Genomic DNA, 22326 nt, shown 5'->3' on the forward strand with positions numbered 1-22326 from the left:
ATACTCTTACTCTCAATTACTCTTACTCCCAATCACTCCTACTCCCAATCACTCCTACTCCCAATCACTCCTACTCCCAATCACTCCTACTCCCAATCACTCCTACTCCCAATCACTCCTACTCCCAATCACTCCTACTCCCAATCACTCCTACTCCCAATCACTCCTACTCCCAATCACTCCTACTCCCAATCACTCCTACTCCCAATCACTCCTACTCCCAATCACTCCTACTCCCAATCACTCCTACTCCCAATCACTCCTACTCCCAATCACTCCTACTCCCAATCACTCCTACTCCCAATCACTCCTACTCCCAATCACTCCTACTCTCAATCACTCCTACTCTCAATCACTCCTACTCTCATTCTTGCTCTTACTCTTACTCCCAATCACTCTTACTCTCAATCACTCTTACTCTCATTCTTACTCCTACTCCCAATCACTCTTACTCTCAATCACTCTTACTCTCAATCACTCTTATTCTCATTCTTACTCCTACTCCCAATCACTCTTGCTCCCAATCACTCTTACTCTCAATCACTCTTACTCTCAATCACTCTTATTCTCATTCTTACTCTCACTCTTACTCCCAATCACTCTTACTCCCAATCACTCTTACTCTCATTCTTACTCCTACTCCCAATCACTCTTACTCTCAATCACTCTTATTCTCATTCTTACTCCTACTCCCAATCACTCTTGCTCCCAATCACTCTTACTCTCAATCACTCTTACTCCCAATCACTCTTACTCTCAATCACTCTTACTCTCACTCTTACTCTCAATCACTCTTACTCTCACTCTTACTCTCAATCACTCTTACTCTCACTAACTCTCAATCACTCTTACTCTCTGTCACTCTTACTCTGTCACTCTTACTCTGTCACTCTTACTCTCTGTCACTCTTACTCTCTGTCACTCTTACTCTCTGTCACTCTTACTCTCTGTCACTCTTACTCTGTCACTCTTACTCACTCTCAGTCACCCTTACCCATTCATACTCACTCTCTCACTCTTACTCTCATACTCTTACTCTCAATTACTCTTACTCCCAATCACTCTTACTCTCAATCACTCCTACTCTCATTCTTACTCTTACTCTTACTCCCAATCGCTCGTACTCTCAATCACTCTTATTCTCATTCTTACTCTTACTCTCACTTTTACTCTCAATCACTCTTACTCTCAATCACTCTTACTCTCACTAACTCTCAATCACTCTTACTCTCAATCACTCTTACTCTCAATCACTTTTACTCTCACTAACTCTCAATCACTCTTACTCTCTGTCACTCTTACTCTCTGTCACTCTTACTCTGTCACTTTTACTCTCAATCACTCTTACTCCCAATCACTCTTACTCCCAATCACTCCTACTCTCAATCACTCCTACTCTCAATCACTCTTACTCTCAATCACTCTTACTCTCAATCACTCTTACTCTCAATCTTACTCTTACTCACTCTTACTCTCAATCACTCTTATTCTCATTCTTACTCCTACTCTCACTCTAACTCCTACTCCCAATCACTCTTACTCCCAATCACTCTTACTCCCAATCACTCTTACTCCCAATCACTCTTACTCTCAATCACTCTTACTCTCACTAACTCTCAATCACTCTTACTCTCACTCTAACTCTCACTCTTACTCTCATACTCACTCTTACTCTCAATCACTTTACTCTCACTCTTACTCATTCTGTCACCCTTACTCTCACTCTTACTTATACTCACTCTTACTCACACTTACACACTCTCTGGCACTCTCACTCACCTTCAGTCACTCTTACTCACTCTTACCCACTCTCGCTCACTCTTACTCACTCTAGTTAATAAGAACACGCCAATATAAGACAACAAAACGTTTTCAGATTCTTTCTCACCACTTTCCAGCAACTTTTATAATTTATATAAATTATCTTAGGGAATAATACATAAATTATATATTTAAACATGATATTAGTGTTTAGTGGAATGCATAAGGAGTCAAATTGTGTTAAAAAGAGCGATTTTTAGAAAATTTGGAAAACTACTTTTTTCTGTTCATATTATAACTAAATGGATTTTAAAGGTTTCATTCAGCCAATATATATCATTCACAATTTATTAATGAATTTTACAAAAAAAAACACCATAAATTTTATATTTAAACATGTAAAAACTATTTGTTTTACATTTGGAAGAAAATAATTGTAGAAAAACTATTTATAATTAAACCTTTGTGTTTGGATTTTTTGAGTAAAATTTTCTCAAAGGCTCTCCTGCACCATTCTCAATGCAAATCATTCCCACACCTATGGGAAGAGATAGGCGAACGTTGTGTAGATGATTTGTGTTTGCTGGGGAGAGCCATTAGCTGCACCACGGCGAGGAATCCGGGGACCAGGAGCTGAAGCAGGCATTGCAACAGTAGGGGCAGGAAGGGTAGATGAGGAAAAAGATTTGGAACATGAGGGAATTTGTTCCTCATTGTCGCCATGTTGTTCCATGCGGCGGCGCTTGGCTGGGCGGGCAGCTGATGCAGGGAAACTTGTACTGGCACTAGCAGCCGGGGTAAAACTATTCTCCGATTCTTCATCACTAAAACCCGAGAAAGATTCACCTGTTTAAGACTAGTCGATCATATCAAACGTGCAATGGTACAGATGAACAACGTGCTTGGGCGCGAGGTGGTGTTGAGTAGTAGCGGGTAACTCGTGAGCATCCTCACCCTCGTGGCACCCACATGTTCACCCTCACTATCCGTTGTTTCTATTTCTTCAGGCTGGGTGTAATCTTCATCTATATCCGAGTCGTCAATATCAGATTCGTCAACGTCCTTGAACAATTCATCTGCAATTTCATCTTCGGTCAAAGACTGCGGCGCGGTGCGCTGAGCGAGGTCGCATGCTGGGTCGTGATGTGCTCGCCATGGTGTATGGCCACTAACTAAGGCCTGCGAAACAAAGGAGGCCTGCTAGAGATTTTTTTTCAAAATAGCGTCTGTTTATAATCGCCCCTGGCTACGGTATGGGTGACCCCTTTACACCGCGGGACGTTTGAATCGTGCCTGGCACCCTTTGGCGTATATATACGCCATGCGCACGGTGGGCATGGCGCTGTTACCTATCGTACGTTACGGCTCGTGATCCTACAGCAGCCAAACTTTAATAAGTCTAGGGATACGACACAACTGCTGTTCTCAATAGCGAATCACCAGTATAACCCCTTAATGGGTAATGAGCATAAAATAGAATCTTCATAGGACTGAAGAATAAAGATACTAAGTATAGATATATACTATTTATATTAAATAAATCTCAAAGGCAAACAGATGATTATATGGTCACAATATATCACATTAAAAAATATCACTGTAACTTCCAGACATTAAATCAATACTAAGAATAATTATATGGCTAGAATAAAAGAATGACTTAACTCCAACAAGTGTTATCTCCCCGGTTTCCGCTCAGCCACTAAACTCCAATATGAGAGTCAAAAAACACATTGCCTTGCCCCGCGAATAAATTGCCAAAGTTACAATTATTAATATTTCAACAATGGAGCACTATATTGTGACAAGAGTAATCTTAAACTAACTTAATGAATAATTAGTACATATTGATATAGACAACAAAAGTACGTGTTTCTTTACATAGTAATTAAAATATGCATACAGAATAGCATAATGGCATGCACACCCCAGCAACGGACGATCCCACGACAATTTGCCAGATACAGTTCACTCAATTATTATTTCACTCTGTTACCCACTGATGATCACATATAAATCATTAGTTCCCGTGGGAAAACTGATCACACAAAGAAATAAACAATCATTCCCACGATACGCTGGGCCTAACGCCAACACTGTAACATGAATGTGCATTTGCATAGAACATATAAGTATAACAATATACATGCTTGTAATTTACATACAATTATAAATGTACATATTAATATATTCACTTACGTATCTTATAAGGGTACGTAACACTTCCACCTCCAAGAAAAAAAAATGCAATGGATTGAAGATCAATGGCATTTTTTCAGAAGTAAAAATGTTAAGTAAAAAGAAACATTTCATTTATGGTACATCAAAACTTCTTGACAAAGCATCAGCAATAACATTTTGTCTGCCTGGAATATGTTTGATTTCTACATTAAATTCCTGCAAAAACAATGACCATCGCAGAATTCGTTGGTTCTTGACTTTCATCATATTTATAAAGATAAGGGGGTTGTGGTCTGTAAATACTAACACTTTATTTCCTGATAAGTAAATCTCAAACTTCTTGATTGACAATATAAGACCCAACGCCTCCTTTTCTACCACGGAATAATTTCTCTGAGCTGCATTAAATTTTCTGGAATAGTAATACACAGGATGCTCAATCTGGTCTAAACCAACTTGAATAAGCACAGCACCTATCCCAACATCTGACGCATCAATGTGTAATATAAATGGTTTATCAAATTGGGGACTAGCAAGAATAGGTGAGGTGGACAATATGCCCTTTAGGTTCTGAAAAGCATTCTGACAATCTTGTGTCCACTGAAACTTTACTTGCTTGCGTAACAAGTTTGTCAAAGGAGCAGCTACTGTTGAAAAATTTCTACAATAACGCCTATAGTATGCACACATACCAATAAACCGTTGGACTCCTTTCTTATTGGTCAACACTGGGTAGTCCACAATGGCTTGAATCTTATCTTGTAAGGGGATAATCTTACCTTGGCCTACCTCGTGGCCAAGATAAGTTATCGTACCTCTTGCCCAACTACACTTATTCATATTTATGGTTAACTTTGCGTTTTCCAACACTGTAAACAAGTTCTTAAGGCCTAAGAGATGATCTGCCCAATTCTTACTGTACAAAACAATGTCATCAAGGTAGGCCCTACAATCTGGCACATCCTTGAGTAAGAAATTCATAAGTCTTTGAAAAGTAGCAGGTGCATTTCTCAAACCGAATGGCATGACATTAAATTCATACGCACCATCAGGTGTAACAAAAGCAGTAACCTCTCTAGCATACTCTGTTAATGGAATTTGATAATACCCTTTTGACAAATCAAGCTTACTTACATATTCGGCATGACCTATGGACTCTATACATTCTTCCAACAAGGGTAAAGGAAAAACGTCCACTGTAGTGTTCTTGTTCAGTTTCCTGTAATCCACGCACAATCTCCAGGTTCCATCTGGTTTTGGCACTAACAAACACGGAGAGCTCCAAGTACTTTGACTTGGCCGAATGAAATCATGCTGGAGCAGATATTCCACTTCTGCTTGCATAATTTTCCTCTTTTCGGGATTCACTCGGTACGGATGTTGTCGAATGGGGGTGCTGTCCAGGAGCTGAATGTCGTGTGTGATGAGGTGGGTCTGGGTAGGAACCTCCCCAAACAGAGATGTATGGTTGTCCAGCAGAACCTGGAACTCATCACGTTGTTCCTCCTGTAAATGACATAGCATCTCCCTGCCATTGGAACTGGAACTGAGAAGTGGGATATTAACAACATGTCCCTCACTACAATTATCCTCAGGTGGTAACTCTTCCCGACTAAAACAAGCTACTACACCAGGTCCAACATAAGCTTTTAATCTGTTAATGTGTACAGTCATTTGGGGTTCTGAAAGATTAGGGTTAATTAGTTTATAAGTTAGGTCTCCCACCTTGTCTACCACTTGGTAGGGTCCTGCGAACTTAAGGGACATGGAAGTCCCCATACGAGGTTTCAACACCAACACCAAATCTCCGACATCAAACGACCTTAGCTTAGCCTTGAACTTCTTGTCATATCGTACTTTCATGGCTTGTTGAGTCCTTCCCAGATGTTCTTTCGCCAACTCACGAGCCCGACACAACTTAGCCTTGACCTCACTCAAGTACAATCCGCTCTGATGAACAGAGACATCTCCCAACAACTTTTCTTGTAGCATTTTAAGAGGACCTCTTACTTGGTGACCAAACACTAGTTCAAAGGGTGAACAGCCCAATGACTCTTGTAGCCCTTCTCTAGCAGCAAACAACACAAAGGGGAGATTCTCATCCCAATTACGTGGATGAGTTTCTCCGGTTGTCTTTAGCATTTGTTTCAAAGTCTGGTGGAAACGTTCAAGTCCTCCTTGGCTTTGTGGATGATATGGACTGGACAATTTGTGCCGAATCCCTCGGGATTCGCAAAAAGTTCTGAAAACTTTAGAAACAAAATTTCCCCCATTATCACTCTGAATAACTCTAGGCATTCCAAACAACGAAAAGAATCTTTCAAGACACTTGATGAGATTATGAGCCTTGGTATTCCGTAGAGCATAAGCTTCAGGAAATCTAGTAGTCATACACATGAGAGTGAACAAAAACATGTTACCCGATTTAGTCTTAGGTAAAGGACCCACACAATCAATTACAACATGAGTAAATGGTTCATCAGGAACTACAATAGGTTGCAATGGTGCTCTAGGTACAGATTGATTTGGTTTACCAACAATTTGACAGGGTATACAGTTATGACAATATCTGACCACGTCTTTCTTTAACTTTGGCCAGAAAAAATATTTACTTATCTTATGGTACATATTCGTGATACCTTGATGACCTCCCATGGGGTCATCATGTGCAGCCTGCAGGACCTGCCTACGATAATCATTGGGGACAACGAGTTGGGTTCTAATCTCACAATCCTCTGAAGAGGGAGTTCCCTTGGGTCTCCACCTTCTCATCAGAAGTCGATCCTTGAAGAAGAAACCCGTCCCTTCCTCCAATGCATCAATATTATCAGGAGCCTCAGAAATACACTTACTTAAACTAGGATCAGTAGTCTGTACAACACTTAAGGGCAATGACTCAGACTCAGCAGCGAGCGGGCAAGAACCTAGTAGCTTGATCTCTTTTCCCGATTGATCAGAATAAAATGGAGTCATAGCTACTTCGGCCTCACTCTCGACAACTGGCACACTGGAGACAAGCGGGCAAGGTACAGATAGTTCAGCCTCCTCACCTTCACTTTCCTTGTGATTTAGGTTCGGCGGGGCTTCTACTACGGCCTCACTCTCATCATCCAGTCGAGTCATAAAAGAATCCTCAAGATCCACCTCCCACTCCTTTACTGAAGGGGTCCTGGTCTTGGGATCAGCAACCTTAGTGAAGACAGGATTACTCTCACCTGTTTTTCCCATTGATCTAGTAACAACACAAGCAGGGTAAATAATATCATCATCTGCTTCCGGTTGAGCTAATACATTATGGGGTTTAGTTAACATGATGGGACACTTGGGCCCTACAACCATTTGGTTGCCAAAATCATTACCTAGAATAATAATTACCTAGAATAATAATAATAAAGAATAATGGTGGGATATGTTACTCATGGTGTATATATACGCCATGCGCAGCTTAAGGGTTAACTTTTGAGTTTGGTCCACTAGGCTGTTGCTTGGAGCAGCCCGCAGGCCCACATACTCACCACAGCCCGGTTGGTCCAGCACTCCTTTGAGGAATAAATCTAGTTTCCTCTTTAAAATGTCCACTGTTGTTCCGGCAATATTTCTTATGCTGCTGGGAAGGTGTTGAACAACCGTGGACCTCTGATGTCTGACCTGGGTTGTGAAGGTCATTGGTGTCCATGAAATTGGTGACCTGACTCCTAATCAGTCTCTCAAATACTTTTATTATGTGTGATGTTAGTGCAACTGGTCTATAATTCTTTGCCAATGCTTTGCTCCCTCCCTTGTGTAGAGGGGCTATGTCTGCTACTTTAAGTGCATCTGGTATCTCCCCCATGTCCAAGCTCTTCCTCCACACTATACTAAGGGCCTGTGCTACTGGCACTTTGCATTTCTTTATAAATATTGAATTCCATGAATCTGGACCCGGGGCCGAGTGCCTGGGCATGTTTTCAATTTCTTTCAAAGTCTAGCACGCTCGTGTTGATATCAGTTATATTTACAGGGGTTTGAATATCCCGCATAAAGAAATTGTCTGGATCTTCCACTTTCATGTTGTTTATTGGAGGCTAAATATGTCCTCATACTGCTTTTTTAGGATTGAGTGGTTGAGTGAAAATTTGTCACAGAATCTAAGTAGTTCTCTAATCTGTGGATGGTTTGGTCCCGATAGATTTCCTGGTATAATATTATTGTTTGCTATTCTCCGTCTGAGACTAGGGAAGTTGAAGTCACCTAGGAAGATAATATCAGGTATCGGGTTCTCCAAATTATCAAGGCTATTCTCTATTTTGTTTATCTGTTCTGTGAATTCCTCAGCCGTTGCATCTGGCGGTTTGTATATTAGAATAATCACTATATATATTTTCTCTTTTTAATCCCAATACCTCTACCACCTCATTTGTAACGTTAAGGAGCTCCAAGCATACAAGGTCTTCCGTAATATACAGACTCTCACTTCCATGTGACCTAATTTTCCTATCACACCTGTATCGGTTATATCCTGGAATCCAGATCTCACTGTCTAAGAATTCCCCTGCATGGGTTTCTGTGAAAGCTCCAAATAATGTAATTGACTCCGTGAGGTGGTCAAGTAAAAACCCTCTTGTTCAAATTGAAAAGAAATTGAAAGAGATGCAGCATGCTCAAAGGATTTATACACCAATTACAGAACATAAAATATATACCAAAGCACCAAACAATGCCTATTTGCTGAATAATGACACTTGCTGCAAAGTTTTGGACACAGTCAGTGACACCGATGAAAATGGAGACAGCATGATCCTTTGCAGGGTATATTCGAGAAGTAAACCTCTCTTTGAGACACCTTGTAACTCCAAATTAATTGGATCATTTAAGGTTCTTACTAGGAATTCATCAATGAAAGTGATTCCAGCAAGAAAACTAAACTGCACAAATATGATGATCGAGACAAAGCGCAAATACCTTTCTGTCAATACTACATGACAAGTACGTATTTAAATACTGTATCCATGCTTTAATAATAGTTTGAACTAATATTGTAAGTTAATGAGATTCACAATTTCGTTTTTTATTAAAGCTATTATCTTTTGACCAATATTTACTTGTTGAAAATTCTCATTAGCCTGTATTTCATGAAAATTATTAATTTTTTGAGAGCACGTTAAGAGAGAAAACTGTATTAAGCCTGTTAGTCCATACATGGCAGCTACTGTTTATACCAACCGAAAATCATTTACAAATGTTGCTAATCTATGATTGACAATCAAGTAATTTAATCCATAAATCTATTACCAACTTTATGCTATTTTCTTTTTTTAGGGGGAGAACAACCCTTAATAAGATTTTTCAATTTTGTAGATGACATCTGAAAAGCGGTACGCTGTGGTAGGCTTCAACGATAATACTGTGGATATCATCTTCACAACCTGGATTGAAAAATCTGATGATGTAAGCATTACTTTGAAACTAAAAAATTGCATAGAGTGAGTTGGTTTAAAAATATTCCAAATTAGTGCTAAAATTAGCATGTAACAGTTTATTTTGACTTTTCAGAAAAAAAATATTGTGCTGGCGGCCTCGGAGCAGGCATACAGTTAGTGCCCAAAAGCATGAAAAGCCGTACACGACAATCTGACGTGTGCATGTCATAATCAATCCTATCAACAACCGGTAGGTATTAAATTTATAATTATTAAAATTTAAGATACAAGACACCTATTCATTCATTCACCATAACTTTAACACTGCAGACATTAAGATATAATTATAATGCTGTTTTTATCACAAGATGGGTTTCCTCATAGCTACTTAAGGCTTGTGTGCCCCAATCATAAGTTCCAAATCATGTACGTCGTATTAAACATCTCTTTAGGAAGCTGATTTAAGTTATTTCTTAGTGTTCACTACAACTAGGTAACAATAAATATATATCTCACTGATATATTACTAATTATATTCAATTATTACAGATGATTTTGACGTTGCAAAACGAAGATGCTTAGCTGCGGAAAACACTTCAAACGTGGAAACTGAAGACGATATTGGCTATCCTCTACAACGAAAAAGGAAACCATGCTTTAAATATGAAGCAGAGAATTCCGAGAATAACAAATGTAAGCATTGATAACCTATTACAGTAATTTAAGAAAATTTGCAACTTAAAAAATGCCATTCAATACATTAAACAGTTTAAGGGGGGCGTTATTCACATAATATGCAAAAAATGAAAACTCGATCAATTTCAATCAAACTTTTTTGACAAGTTGTATATGAAAAGGGTTTCATTTGGTCCAAGTCTCAGCATCGTAGCATAAATAGGAAGGGTGAAAAAAAAATTGAATTATGTGTCAATTTTAAAAAATGGTCAAAAAAGATTATCAAACAAAAATGTCAACTGAAATCATGTCTATGACTCTTAGCTATCACAATAACATATATTAAAAACAAATTATAATTAGTTTTATTAACAAAAAATTTAGTTAAAAAAAAAAAGTCAAATTTTACTTTTTTTTATTTTATGTCTTTTGTTTATAGGGCGATTTGCATGAAACTTACACACCTGACTTCACGTATGCTTATCTGTAAGGGTGCCAATTTTGGAGGAAATTGGTTGATGTCAACTTCAGCCACAGAGGGCAACACCTTAGACTTTATTTTTTATTTGCTTGAAAGTTTGTTACTTGAAAATGAATCTCTCATTTTTTATGCAATTTACATGAAACTTACACATTATATATAAATTTTATGTCTCTAAAATCGTTAGCAAGCGTTTTTATCTTGAGTTCTTTATTGACTTTATAATAGCAATAAACATGATATATTTGCATAATTTTAGGGGGGAACTAGACTATTTGTATTCGGAAAACTAAAGACGTTTTGGAAAATCTTTTGCAAGGGATCCTTTATTATATGTTAATGTGTCAGAAAAGTGTCATAGAATGATTATATCTGAAAGGTGTGGTTGTAAATTTACGCTTTAAAATGTGTAAAATTCGTTGAAAAAAATAAAAAAAATAAAAATCTCCCTTACTATTTAGGCTACAGTGCTGAAACTTCGAACAATTGTAGCCCTTTTCATATACAACTAGTAAAAAATAATGGTTGACACTAAACAACAACTTTAATATACCCGAATAACGCCCCCCTTAAATAATTTCAGGCAGTCAACACTAGTCTCAATCCAAGAACAAGTGTTCACCATCTTCATATGAGAATACACCTTCAAAAGAAATAAGTCCTCCGCAAATACCATATTATTCTGGTATATTAAGTGAATGTAAGGATTAGTAGTAAATAATATTAAAAATTCTAAGTTGATATTTATCCATGCTTCCTTTGTTTGGTTATTTATGCTCTTGGTTTAAAAAAAAAAAAAAAAAAAAAAAAAAAAACTCCTCTAAACTTAGTTCTAATGCTTCTTTTTTTTGTTTAATTCCTTCTGGAAATACTTGAAGCTTTGAGTAATTTTTGTGCTTATCTGGAATTTACTGGATACTGGACGCAGTGATGGTCGACAACCCTCCCATCCTCGTTAGTGTGGATTTGAATTATTACAATGTTCGATTATTTACGTTACTGCAAAAAAATGACAGTTTTGTTACTACACAGTAACAATTATGTTACTAAAAGAGCAGTGTTTGCTAGGGAGAGAAGTCTTAACAGACAGGCTCGGTAACATATTAATTGGAACGACAGTATATACGTAAGGGTACACAGTAAAAATAAAATAAAACATGTTAAATAGTATGACAGAAGCAGTTATGTTGTAGATACGTTTTGACTTGGTAACTTCACTAAAGACATTAACTTCACTACTACAAAAAGATTAACTGTTTATCTTCCTATTTACTGTCCTCCTATAATGTGTTTAACAAAATCCTAATGTTACAAAGTTAGCCTAGCATAGTTATAAAAAACATTATTACTGTTTTATGAAAATGAAGTTGTGATATATAAAAAAAAATATGATGTAGAAACGTGTTGATAATTCTGTTATACAGGTTACCTTAAGTTAGGCAAGTCAGGTGAAACTAATTATATACTGTTGTTCAGAGAATTGTTTCAAAATACATGGTTGAGTAAATATATATATAGAGAGAGATGATGCTTAAGAGCTCATGGACTCTGCTTCAGTAATATTATTAAACAGTTGGGTCGTAGTAAGTGTTTTCTTAATACAAAACTTGTTACTCTATCAGTTGATGTACCAAACTGATATAGGGTTTTGCAATAATAAACGCTTGGCTTAATAATAAACAAGAAAAAGCTACTACATAATGGAACTGAGTTACATGAAACAGAAATAATATATATTCCTGTAACAAGAGAGATGTATTTTCAAGTGACAATTTTAAGATACAAGATGGCATGACAGTATATTATGTTGAAGAAAGGTCTTGACTTAATTTTTTAAGGTCTTAGTGAAACTGTTGCTACACATGTTATGTTATTCTTTGCATGAAACCAAAGTTTGATAGTACATAAAGTTAGTTATGCTATGAAACATTAGAGATGTAATATGTTACGAATAATAGTACATGTTTAGTTTGATATACTTAAAGAAGTTTGTTAATACATAAAGTTTTAGTTTTTATTTTGATATGTTAAAGAAACTATTTTCTAAGTTTAATAAAGAGATGTAGGATAGAAATATTGTATATATCATATAATAAACTATATATTGATATGTATACTCATTACATAAACTATATCAAATATTACTCTAATAGTTTAATTAAAATATTTTCTCTTGTAAACTAAATGTTGAACATTAAAATTGGGGGCAAAGCTGAGAAAGGGGAAAGGGTAGCAGGGGGTGAGTGGTAACAGGGGGGGGGGGAGGCAGGGAGGGTGAGGGAGTGAGGGGGAGGGGAGGCAGGGAGGGTGAGGGAGTGAGGGGGGGAGGCAGGGAGGGTGAGGGAGGGATGGAGGGTGAGGGGTCGGGAGGGAGTGAGGGGGTGAGGGGTCGGGAGGGTGAGGAGTCGGGAGGGGAGGGAGGGAGGGTGAGGGGTCGGGAGGGGAGGGAGGGTGAGGGGTCGGGAGGGGAGGGAGGGTGAGGGGTCGGGAGGGGAGGGAGGGTGAGGGGTCGGGAGGGGAGTTAGGGTGAGGAGTCGGGAGGGGAGGGAGGGTGAGGAGTCGGGAGGGTGAGGGGTCGGGAGGGGAGGGAGGGTGAGGGGTCGGGAGGGTGAGGGGTCGGGAGGGTGAGGGGTCGGGAGGGGAGGGAGGGTGAGGGGTCGGGAGGGTGAGGGGTCGGGAGGGGAGGGAGGGTGAGGGGTCGGGAGGGGAGGGAGGGAGGGTGAGGGAGTGAGGGGGGGGGAGGCAGGGAGGGTGAGGGAGGGATGGAGGGTGAGGGAGGGATGGAGGGTGAGGGGGGAGGCAGGGGGGGGAGGCAGGGAGGGTGAGGGGTCGGGAGGGGAGGGAGGGGAAGGAGGGTGAGGGGTCGGGAGGGGAGGGAGGGTGAGGGGTCGGGAGGGTGAGGGGTCGGGAGGGTGAGGGGTCGGGAGGGGAGGGAGGGTGAGGGGTCGGGAGGGGAGGGAGGGTGAGGGGTCGGGAGGGGAGGGGAGGGAGGGTGAGGGTCGGGAGGGGAGGGAGGGTGAGGGGTCGGGAGGGGAAGGAGGGTGAGGGGTCGGGAGGGGAGGGAGGGTGAGGGGTCGGGAGGGGAGGGAGGGTGAGGGGTCGGGAGGGGAGGGAGGGTAGGGTGAGGGAGGGAGGGGAGGGTGAGAGCGTTGGGAGGGGAGGGCGAGGGAGGGAGGGAGAGGGGTCGGGAGGGGAGAGTGAGGGAGGGAGGGTGAGGGGTCGGGAGGGGAGGGAGGGTGAGGGGTCGGGAGGGGAGGGAGGGTGAGGGGTCGGGAGGGGAGGGAGGGTGAGGGGTCGGGAGGGGAGGGAGGGTGAGGGGTCGGGAGGGTCGGGAGGGTGAGGGGTCGGGAGGGGAGGGAGGGTGAGCGTGAGGGATCGGGAGGGGAGGGAGGGTGAGCGTGAGGGGTCGGGAAGGGAGGGAGGGTGAGCGTGAGGGGTCGGGAGGGAGCGTGAGGGGGGGGGAGGGAGGGAGGGTGAGGGGGAGTGAGGGGGAGGGGGAGGGAGGGAGGGCGAGGGGTACGGAGGGAGGGAGGGAGAGGGGGGGGAGGGAGGGAGGGAGGGAGGGTGAGGGGTACGGAGGGAGGGAGGGAGGGTGAGGGGGGGGGGAAGGGAGGGAGGGAGGGTGAGGGGTAGGGAGGGTGAGGGGAGGCAGGGAGGGAGGGGGAGGGAGGGAGGGAGGGGGAGGGTGAGGGGGAGGGAGGGGGAGGGAGGGAAGGAGGGAGGGTGAGGGGGGAGGTAGGGAGGGAGGGAGGGTGAGGGGGGAGGGTGAGGGGGGAGGGTGAGGGGGGAGGGGGAGGGAGGGAGGGAGGGTGAGGGGGAGGGAGGGTGAGGAGGAGGGAGGGAGGGAGGGTGAGGGGGAGGGAGGGAGGGAGGGTGAGGGAGGGTGAGGGGGAGGGAGGGAGGGAGGGTGAGGGGGAGGGAGGGAGGGAGGGTGAGGGGGAGGGAGGGAGGGAGGGTGAGGGGGAGGGTGAGGGGGAGGGAGGGAGGGGGAGGGAGGGAGGGAGGGTGAGGGAGGGAGGGGTGAGGGTGTTACGAACCATAAGAACATAAGAACAAAGGTAACTGCAGAAGGCCTATTGGCCCATTCGAGGCAGCTCCTATTCTATAACCACCCAATCCCACTCATATACTTGTCCAACCCACGCTTGAAACAATCGAGGGACCCCACCTCCACCACGTTACGCGGCAATTGGTTCCACAAATCAACAACCCTGTTACTGAACCAGTATTTACCCAAGTCTTTCCTAAATCTAAACTTATCCAATTTATACCCATTGTTTCGTGTTCTGTCCTGTGTTGATACTTTTAATACCCTATTAATATCTCCCTTGTTATGTCCATTCACCCACTTGTAAACCTCTATCATGTCGCCCCTAACTCTTCGCCTTTCCAGTGAATGCAACTTAAGCTTTGTTAATCTTTCTTCATATGAAAGATTTCTAATTTGGGGAATTAACTTAGTCATCCTACGCTGGACACGTTCAAGTGAATTTATATCCATTCTATAATATGGCGACCAAAACTGAACTGCATAATCTAAATGGGGCCTAACTAGAGCAAGATATAGCTTGAGAACCACACCAGGTGTCTTGTTACTAACGCTGCGATTAATAAATCCAAGTGTCCGATTTGCCTTATTACGAACATTTATGCATTGATCCTTTTGTTTTAAATTCTTACAAATCATAACTCCCAGATCCCTTTCGCAATCCGACTTCGCAATCACAACACCATCTAGCTCGTATCTTGTAACTCTATCATCATTACCTAACCTCAGAACTTTACATTTATCAGCATTAAACTGCATCTGCCAATCCTTTGACCATTTCAAAACCCTATCTAGATCAACTTGAAGTGATAGTGAGTCCTCCTCCGAATTAATTTCCCTACCGATTTTCGTATCATCGGCAAATTTGCAAATGTTGCTACTCAAACCTGAATCTAAATCATTTATATATATTATAAACAACAGAGGTCCCAGGACAGAGCCTTGAGGCACTCCACTTACAACATTTTCCCACTCTGACTTGATTCCATTTATACAAACTCTGTTTCCTTTGGTATAGCCATGCCCTAATCCAGCTTAATATAGCACCCCCAATACCATGAGACTCTATCTTTTTAATCAGTCTTTCATGTGGCACTGTATCAAAAGCTTTGCTAAAGTCAAGGTATACAACATCGCAATCCTTACCACTATCAACTGCCTCAACAATGCTAGAATAAAAAGATAACAAATTTGTTAAACATGAACGGCCATTTATAAAACCATGTTGAGACTCAATTATTAATTTATGTTTTTCAAGATGAAGACGAATTTTATTTGCTATTATAGATTCGAGTAACTTTCCCACAATAGACGTTAGGCTAATTGGTCGATAGTTAGACGCAAGTGATCTATCTCCTTTCTTAAAAACTGGTATCACATTAGCAACTTTCCAAAACTCTGGCACTCTGCCTGACTCATAAGAACCAAAATCTTTGTCCGAGCATGAAGCCATGAAGTTAGCGCCATCTGTGAGTCGCCAGCCGAAAACTCCACAAAATGCACAACGCCGTCTAGTGAGGACGGGATATACCGGCCACAGGTGCTGGATTCCCGTCTTAATCAGCTCATAATGTAGCCGCTGTTGACCTCTGGTGAGGTGGCGCCTAGACAGTGAACACCATCTATGGAGCAAATAGGTGGACGTTTCTGTCTAAGCTAGTAAGTGATGTTTCCTAGTGGCCCCAGGTAGTATCCCCAGTATTAATGACGTATCTGATTGCAGAGTCGACCTGGGACTGCTGTATTGGACGATGGATCAGTCTACCCAAGGCAGCCAAGGTCTCTTCACCAGTCTGCTTTGAAGAAGCTGTGAGTCACCCCCGGACGAACTCTGTTGAGAGTATTAGCCTGCCTGTGGCGGTGTCGGGAATCGCCTTATCCGGGGTTGGCTGGTGGAAGAGACCACCCACTGGGATGCTGTATGAGGAGAGTGACCAGAGTCACACGAGGCTCCTGGTTAGGTCACGCAACCCTAATATCAGTCGTGGAGTGGCCTACACAGCGGAGCTGATCGGTACCTGCCAGCTACAGGCTGGATTGTGGTTGAAGGCCTCCACGACGAAGCACCCAGTTGGACTGTGATTTGGCTGGCCTGTGGCCAGGGTAGATTCGTCATAGTGGATTCATCATGTGCCACGGAAGAAGGAACCAGGGCTACCCAGAGTGAGCATCGTTGAGCATAAGAACGTAAGAACAAAGGCAACTGCAGAAGGCCTATTGGCCCATTCGAGGCAGCTCCTATTTATAACCACCCAATCCCACTCATATACTTGTCCAACCCGCACTTGAAACAATCGAGGGACCCCACCTCCAGCACGTTACGCGGTAATTGGTTCCACAAATCAACAACCCTGTTACTGAACCAGTATTTACCCAAGTCTTTCCTAAACCTAAACTTATCCAATTTATACCTATTGTTTCGTGTTCTGTCTTGTGTTGATACTTTTAATACCCTATTAATATCCCCTTTGTTGTGTCCATTCACCCACTTGTAAACCTCTATCATGTCACCCCTAACTCTTCGCCTTTCCAATGAATGCAACTTAAGCTTTGTTAATCTTTCTTCATATGAAAGATTTCTAATTTGGGGAATTAACTTAGTCATCCTACGTTGGAGACGTTCAAGTGAATTTATATCCATTCTATAATACGGCGACCAAAACTGAACTGCATAATCTAAATGGGGCCTAACTAGAGCAAGATATAGCTTGAGAACCACGCCAGGTGTCTTGTTACTAACGCTGTGATTAATAAATCCAAGTGTCCGATTTGCCTTATTACGAACATTTATGCATTGATCCTTTTGTTTTAAATTCTTACTAATCATAACTCCCAGATCCCTTTCGCAATCCGACTACGCAATCTCAACACCATCTAGCGCGTATCTTGTAACTATCATCATTACCTAACCTCAGAACTTTACATTTATCAGCATTAAACTGCATCTGCCAATCCTTTGACCATTTCAAAACCCTATCTAGATCAACTTGAAGTGATAGTGAATCCTCCTCCGAATTAATTTCCCTACCGATTTTCGTATCATCGGCAAATTTGCAAATGTTGCTACTCAAACCTGAATCTAAATCATTTATATATATTATAAACAACAGAGGTCCCAGGACCGAGCCTTGAGGAACTCCACTTACAACATTTTCCCACTCTGACTTGATTCCATTTATACTAACTCTGTTTCCTTTGGTATAGCCATGCCCTAATCCAGCTTGATATAGCACCCCCAATACCATGAGACTATCTTTTTAATCAGTCTTTCATGTGGCACTGTATCAAAAGCTTTGCTAAAGTCAAGGTACACAACATCACAATCCTTACCACTATCAACTGCCTCAACTATGCTAGAATAAAAAGATAGGGGTGTGTCATCCAGTGTCTTCAGAGGAAGACGCAACTGTACATAAGTGTAATAATAATCCCCGCGTGCGACTTATTTATTTATATATGGTGGTGGTAAATATACCAGAAAAACTGGAACATTTGTATCCCTCCCCCTTTAATTTAACTTGCGCTATGGAACACACCCCTTGAAAGCCTCTACTAACTTGGGGCCGGATTCCCAAACTCTACTATCATCAGAGAAGAACCCGGTTGCATCCCAGTAGGGGCATAACATAATTGGCATCCCCAGCAGGATCCGACCCCTTGTCAAGTATGTTTGACAGGGGTGGCGACGTAATGCAATCCCCCTGTAAATAATTCCCCCGTTTATAATTATTAGGACGTTATTCGTCCTGTTCAGAGCAGTGTGAACACGTGCAGTGTTGGCGAGTGCGGTGCTCGGTGTGATTACGTGCAAAATTGGCAAAGTACAGTGCTCGGTGTGTTAAGTGCTCAAGTGAAGTGGTGTGTTAAGTGCTCGTGCACCACTTAAGTGACAATGGCGGAAAAAGTGACCCTTGAAGATCTGTATCCTTCTGTTTCGTTTTTCTCCCCCCTCTTCTCCTATCTGCTTGCCGTTTCCTACCGACCTTTTGCTCGTTCTGGTTCTTCCCTTGGACTTCTTCTATTTTGACGCCCGGGTGCTTGAGGAGGCATACTCATGCACCCGTAGAACTGCAGTACCCGACGTCGAGAGCGAGGGGAACCTTTTATTGTCAATCCCCACTTCGTCACTGAACCCGATCTCGACGGACTGTCGGTTTCTTAAGGTGGCGTTTGTGGGGCGTATACTCGCGACGCACCCCTAGGAGGCCCCGACAGGATCGGCGATAGCTTCTTGTTGGGTGTCCTGCCTCTAATTGTGGCTCCATGGTGGGTGTGGGGGCACATTCGTGAGTGAATTCTTTCTTTCGTCAAGATGATTACCCCTGCTTCGGCTTCTTCTGGTTTACCTTCTCAGGCTCGTGGGGTGGGCGACCAAGCCCCCGAGTCGGTCCGTATTGGAAGACCGGGCTCTGTAGCCTCCGCTGCATTGGGCCCCGACCTTGCTCCTCCTTTGGCCTCTCTGACTCCTTCCTCTGGCTCCCCTCCCTCCTCTGTGGTTGGGTCGAGCCCCAAGCCCCCAGTGGTGACTACCTCGTCCCCTGGCGTGGCTCCTTCTCTAGTTGTAACTACTGCGCCTTTTAACCCCTCTCTCTCTGGGGGTTCTCACCGCCGTCTTCGTCACGGCCGCCTTCGCTCGATTCCTTCCAGTTCTGCTACCTATCATGCCTTGTTTGGTCCCGCTTCGTGGGCCAAATATTTTGATCTCCTCCCTCTTGATTCTGCGCCTCCTGACGATTTCTCCCTCCATCGACATCTCATTGATTCCGTGGATGCCTCCATTACTTTCAACCCCACTCGTCTCGGTACACGTGTCGTTGCTGCTCCTTCTCAGGATGCTGCTTCCCGCTTGGCTGCCTTATCCTGCCTTGGCGAGACCCCCGTTCGGGTCTCGAAGAACGTTCAGTTGAATGCCAGTGTTGGCACTATTTTGCTCCCGCCCCATGTTGCGACCGGTGTTCGGGACCTACGCGACTGCCACGACGATATTCGACATATCCTCGCTGCCCAGGGCCATTCTATTCTCCAGGTGGACACGTTTACTCGTCCCCCTCGTGGTAGTCGCCGTCAACCCCTCCGGGTTGTGAAGATTACCTTTGATGGTAGGACCCTTCCACCCTCTGTCATTCTTGCTGGTGCCAGGTGCTCTGTCCAGGAGTACATTCCTTCTCCTCGGCTCTGCAACAAGTGCTGGAGGTTTGGGCATGGTGCCCTCCGCTGCTCCGGGACTGTCTCTCTCTGTCCTTTGTGTGGTGGCGAAGGTCACTCTAAGTCGGAGTGCGCTTCTCCCCAGGCTCGTTGCCTCAACTGCGGTGAGGCCCATCCTACCTTCTCCCGTGCGTGTCCATTACAAGCTTGAGGCAGCCGTCCTCAACTTGAAGCACCGGGAGCGTTTATCTTTTCCTGAGGCGAGGCGCCAGGTTCGCCGGCTCCCGCCTTATGCTAATATCTCTTATGCTCGCGTGTTGCGCTCTTCCTCTCCTCGTCCTTCCCGCCTTCCTCAGACTCACAACCGTTTCCAGGCCTTGGACCCTGATGCGCCCACTGCCCCCTCCTCTGTCCCTTTGGGTTCTCTCCCGAAGGATCCTCCTCCTGGTCCTCTGTCTGGGGTTCCCCTTCCTTCTACCCGGTCTGTCGTGTCTTCTGTGTCTCCTTCCTCGTCCCCCTCCGATCCTCCTTCCCATCCTCTTCCTCCATCTATCGGCTCTCCCCGCCGCCTGTCGGTGCGGGCGGATGTCCATCGCTCTCCTAACGGCCGTCGTGTGTGCTCTCGTTCGGCTTCTCCTGTTGAGACACTGGAATCCGTTGCCCGGTACGTAGTTGCTGGGACACCGGTCTCTTTAAGTCAGAAGCGTAAGCCTGGCTCCTCTCCTTCCTCTTCCCCGGCGGGTAAGAAGGCTTCGCTTTCTTCCTCAGCTCCTCCTTCTGGCTCTGTTGCTCCTTCCCCTCCCGTTTCAGTGCTTGCGCCCCCTGTTCCTGCTATGGAGGTTTCTTTGGCCCCTGCTTCCCTTTCGGTTGCTGCTCTTGCTGGGGTGCGCTCCTCTCTTTCTACTCCCCCTCTTCCTGCTGCTGTCCTTGACTGCTCCTCTCCGTTGTCTCCTCCTCCTCCTCCTCCTCCTCCTCCTCCGGACCCTGCCCGCCCACCTCTGATCTGTTCTCCCGTTTCCTTCCCTCCGTCTTTGCTCAGTTTACCCATGCCCCCTAACCCCGACTTTGCTGACCCTGATCCCGACCCTGATATTCTTTAACGTGCTCTGTTGGTCTTTCGCCTTTGTTTCTTCCTTGTTCTCTGTTTTTGTCCTTTCTCTTCTCGTCGTTGTCCATTCTTCAATGGAACGTTCGAGGTTATTACGCCAATTTCCTCGAACTCCAATTTCTGGTTTCGCGATTTTCGCCCCTTTGTGTCTGTCTCCAGGAGCCGATGCTTGGTGCTCGTCCTGGTCGTTTTCGTGGCTATTCCTTTCTCTCCCCCCCCCCCAGCCATTGCTGGGGCTTCTAATTCTTCTGCTCTCTTGATTCGGGCTGATGTTCCCTTTGTTCCTTTACTTTTTCCTTCGCCTCTCCATTGTTCTGCTGCTCGTATCTTTGTGGGGAAATGGTACACAGTTTGTTCCATTTATCTCCCCCCGAGTGTCCCGCTCTCTCTTCCTGATTTGAAACACCTCCTAGACTCCTTGCCGGAGCCTGTGCTCCTGCTGGGTGACTTCAATTGTCGTCATTCTCTTTGGGGTGACGTTCTGACGAATACCCGGGGTCGCCTCCTTGAGCCGTTTCTCCTCTCTTCTTCCCTGTCTCTTCTGAATTCTGGTGAGCCCACTCATTTGGACTCTCGAACTCGCACCCTTTCTTGTCTTGATCTTTCTCTCTGCTCTTCTTCTCTTTACTTAGATTTCACATGGCAGGTTCTTGATGACCTCCATGGAAGTGATCATTTCCCCATCCTTGTTTCCTTTTTCTCTTTTCGCCCTTCCCTCTCTTTCCCTAGGTGGCAGTTTGCTAAGGCGGACTGGACCCTATTTTCCCTCAGTGCTACTCTCTCTGACCTCTCCCTTCTGCCCCTCTCTCGCGCTCTCCTCCTTTTTCATGACACTGTCTTCGACGCTGCCCTCCGCTCTATTCCTCGCTCTTCCTCTCGGGGTCCACGGAAGTGCGTTCCCTGGTGGAATGCGGACTGTGCTCGGGCTGTCCGCTGTAAGCGTGCAGCCTGGAAGAAGCACCGCCGTAGGCAGACGACCGATTCTTTTCTTTTCTTTCGGAAAGCGAGTGTGGTGGCCCGTAGGGCCATCCGTACGGCTAAACGTGAATGTTGGGCATCTTATGTCTCGACAATTACGTCCGAAACCCCTCTGGCCCAGATCTGGAAGCGTATCCGCAAGATAGCGGGTAAGTTCGTTCCCGATGTTTCACCGGTCCTTCACCTCCATGATACTCTTGTGGCGGACCCGTTGCAGGTCGCTTCCGAACTGGGTTCCCACTTTTCTTCTGTTAGCTCTGGTCTTCATCTTCCCCAATCTTTCCTTCTTCGTAAACCTGTCCTTGAGTCTCGTCCTTAAGATTTCTGCACTCATCTTCAGCTTCCCTATAATGATCCCTTCTCTCTCTCTGAACTTCGTTCTGCCCTGGCCCTCTGCGGTTCTACGGCGGCGGGCTCCGATGGTATTCATTATGAGATGCTTCGCCATCTCCCTCCGAGCACGTCTCAGTATTTACTGAGTCTGTATAATCGGATCTGGGAGTCGTCGTCAGTCCCTGAGGACTGGCTCGATGCCGTTGTCCTCCCTGTT

At 44.3% G+C, this 22326-nt stretch overlaps 1 protein-coding gene across 1 annotated transcript in view; it reads right to left on the minus strand.

The window, feature by feature from the left end:
• Positions 1-22326, minus strand: part of LOC138366547 (fap1 adhesin-like) — a 74329-nt gene that overhangs the window by 49608 nt on the left and 2395 nt on the right. The window contains exons 2-3 of the mRNA XM_069327583.1: positions 2745-2940; positions 2368-2607 (exon numbers count right to left, since the gene is read on the minus strand). Coding sequence (XP_069183684.1) covers positions 2368-2607; positions 2745-2940 — 436 coding nt within the window. The remainder of the gene's footprint in view (positions 1-2367; positions 2608-2744; positions 2941-22326) is intronic.

This window comes from Procambarus clarkii, chromosome 19 (assembly GCF_040958095.1).
Source record: "Procambarus clarkii isolate CNS0578487 chromosome 19, FALCON_Pclarkii_2.0, whole genome shotgun sequence".
Classification (NCBI taxonomy): Eukaryota; Metazoa; Arthropoda; class Malacostraca; order Decapoda; family Cambaridae; genus Procambarus; species Procambarus clarkii.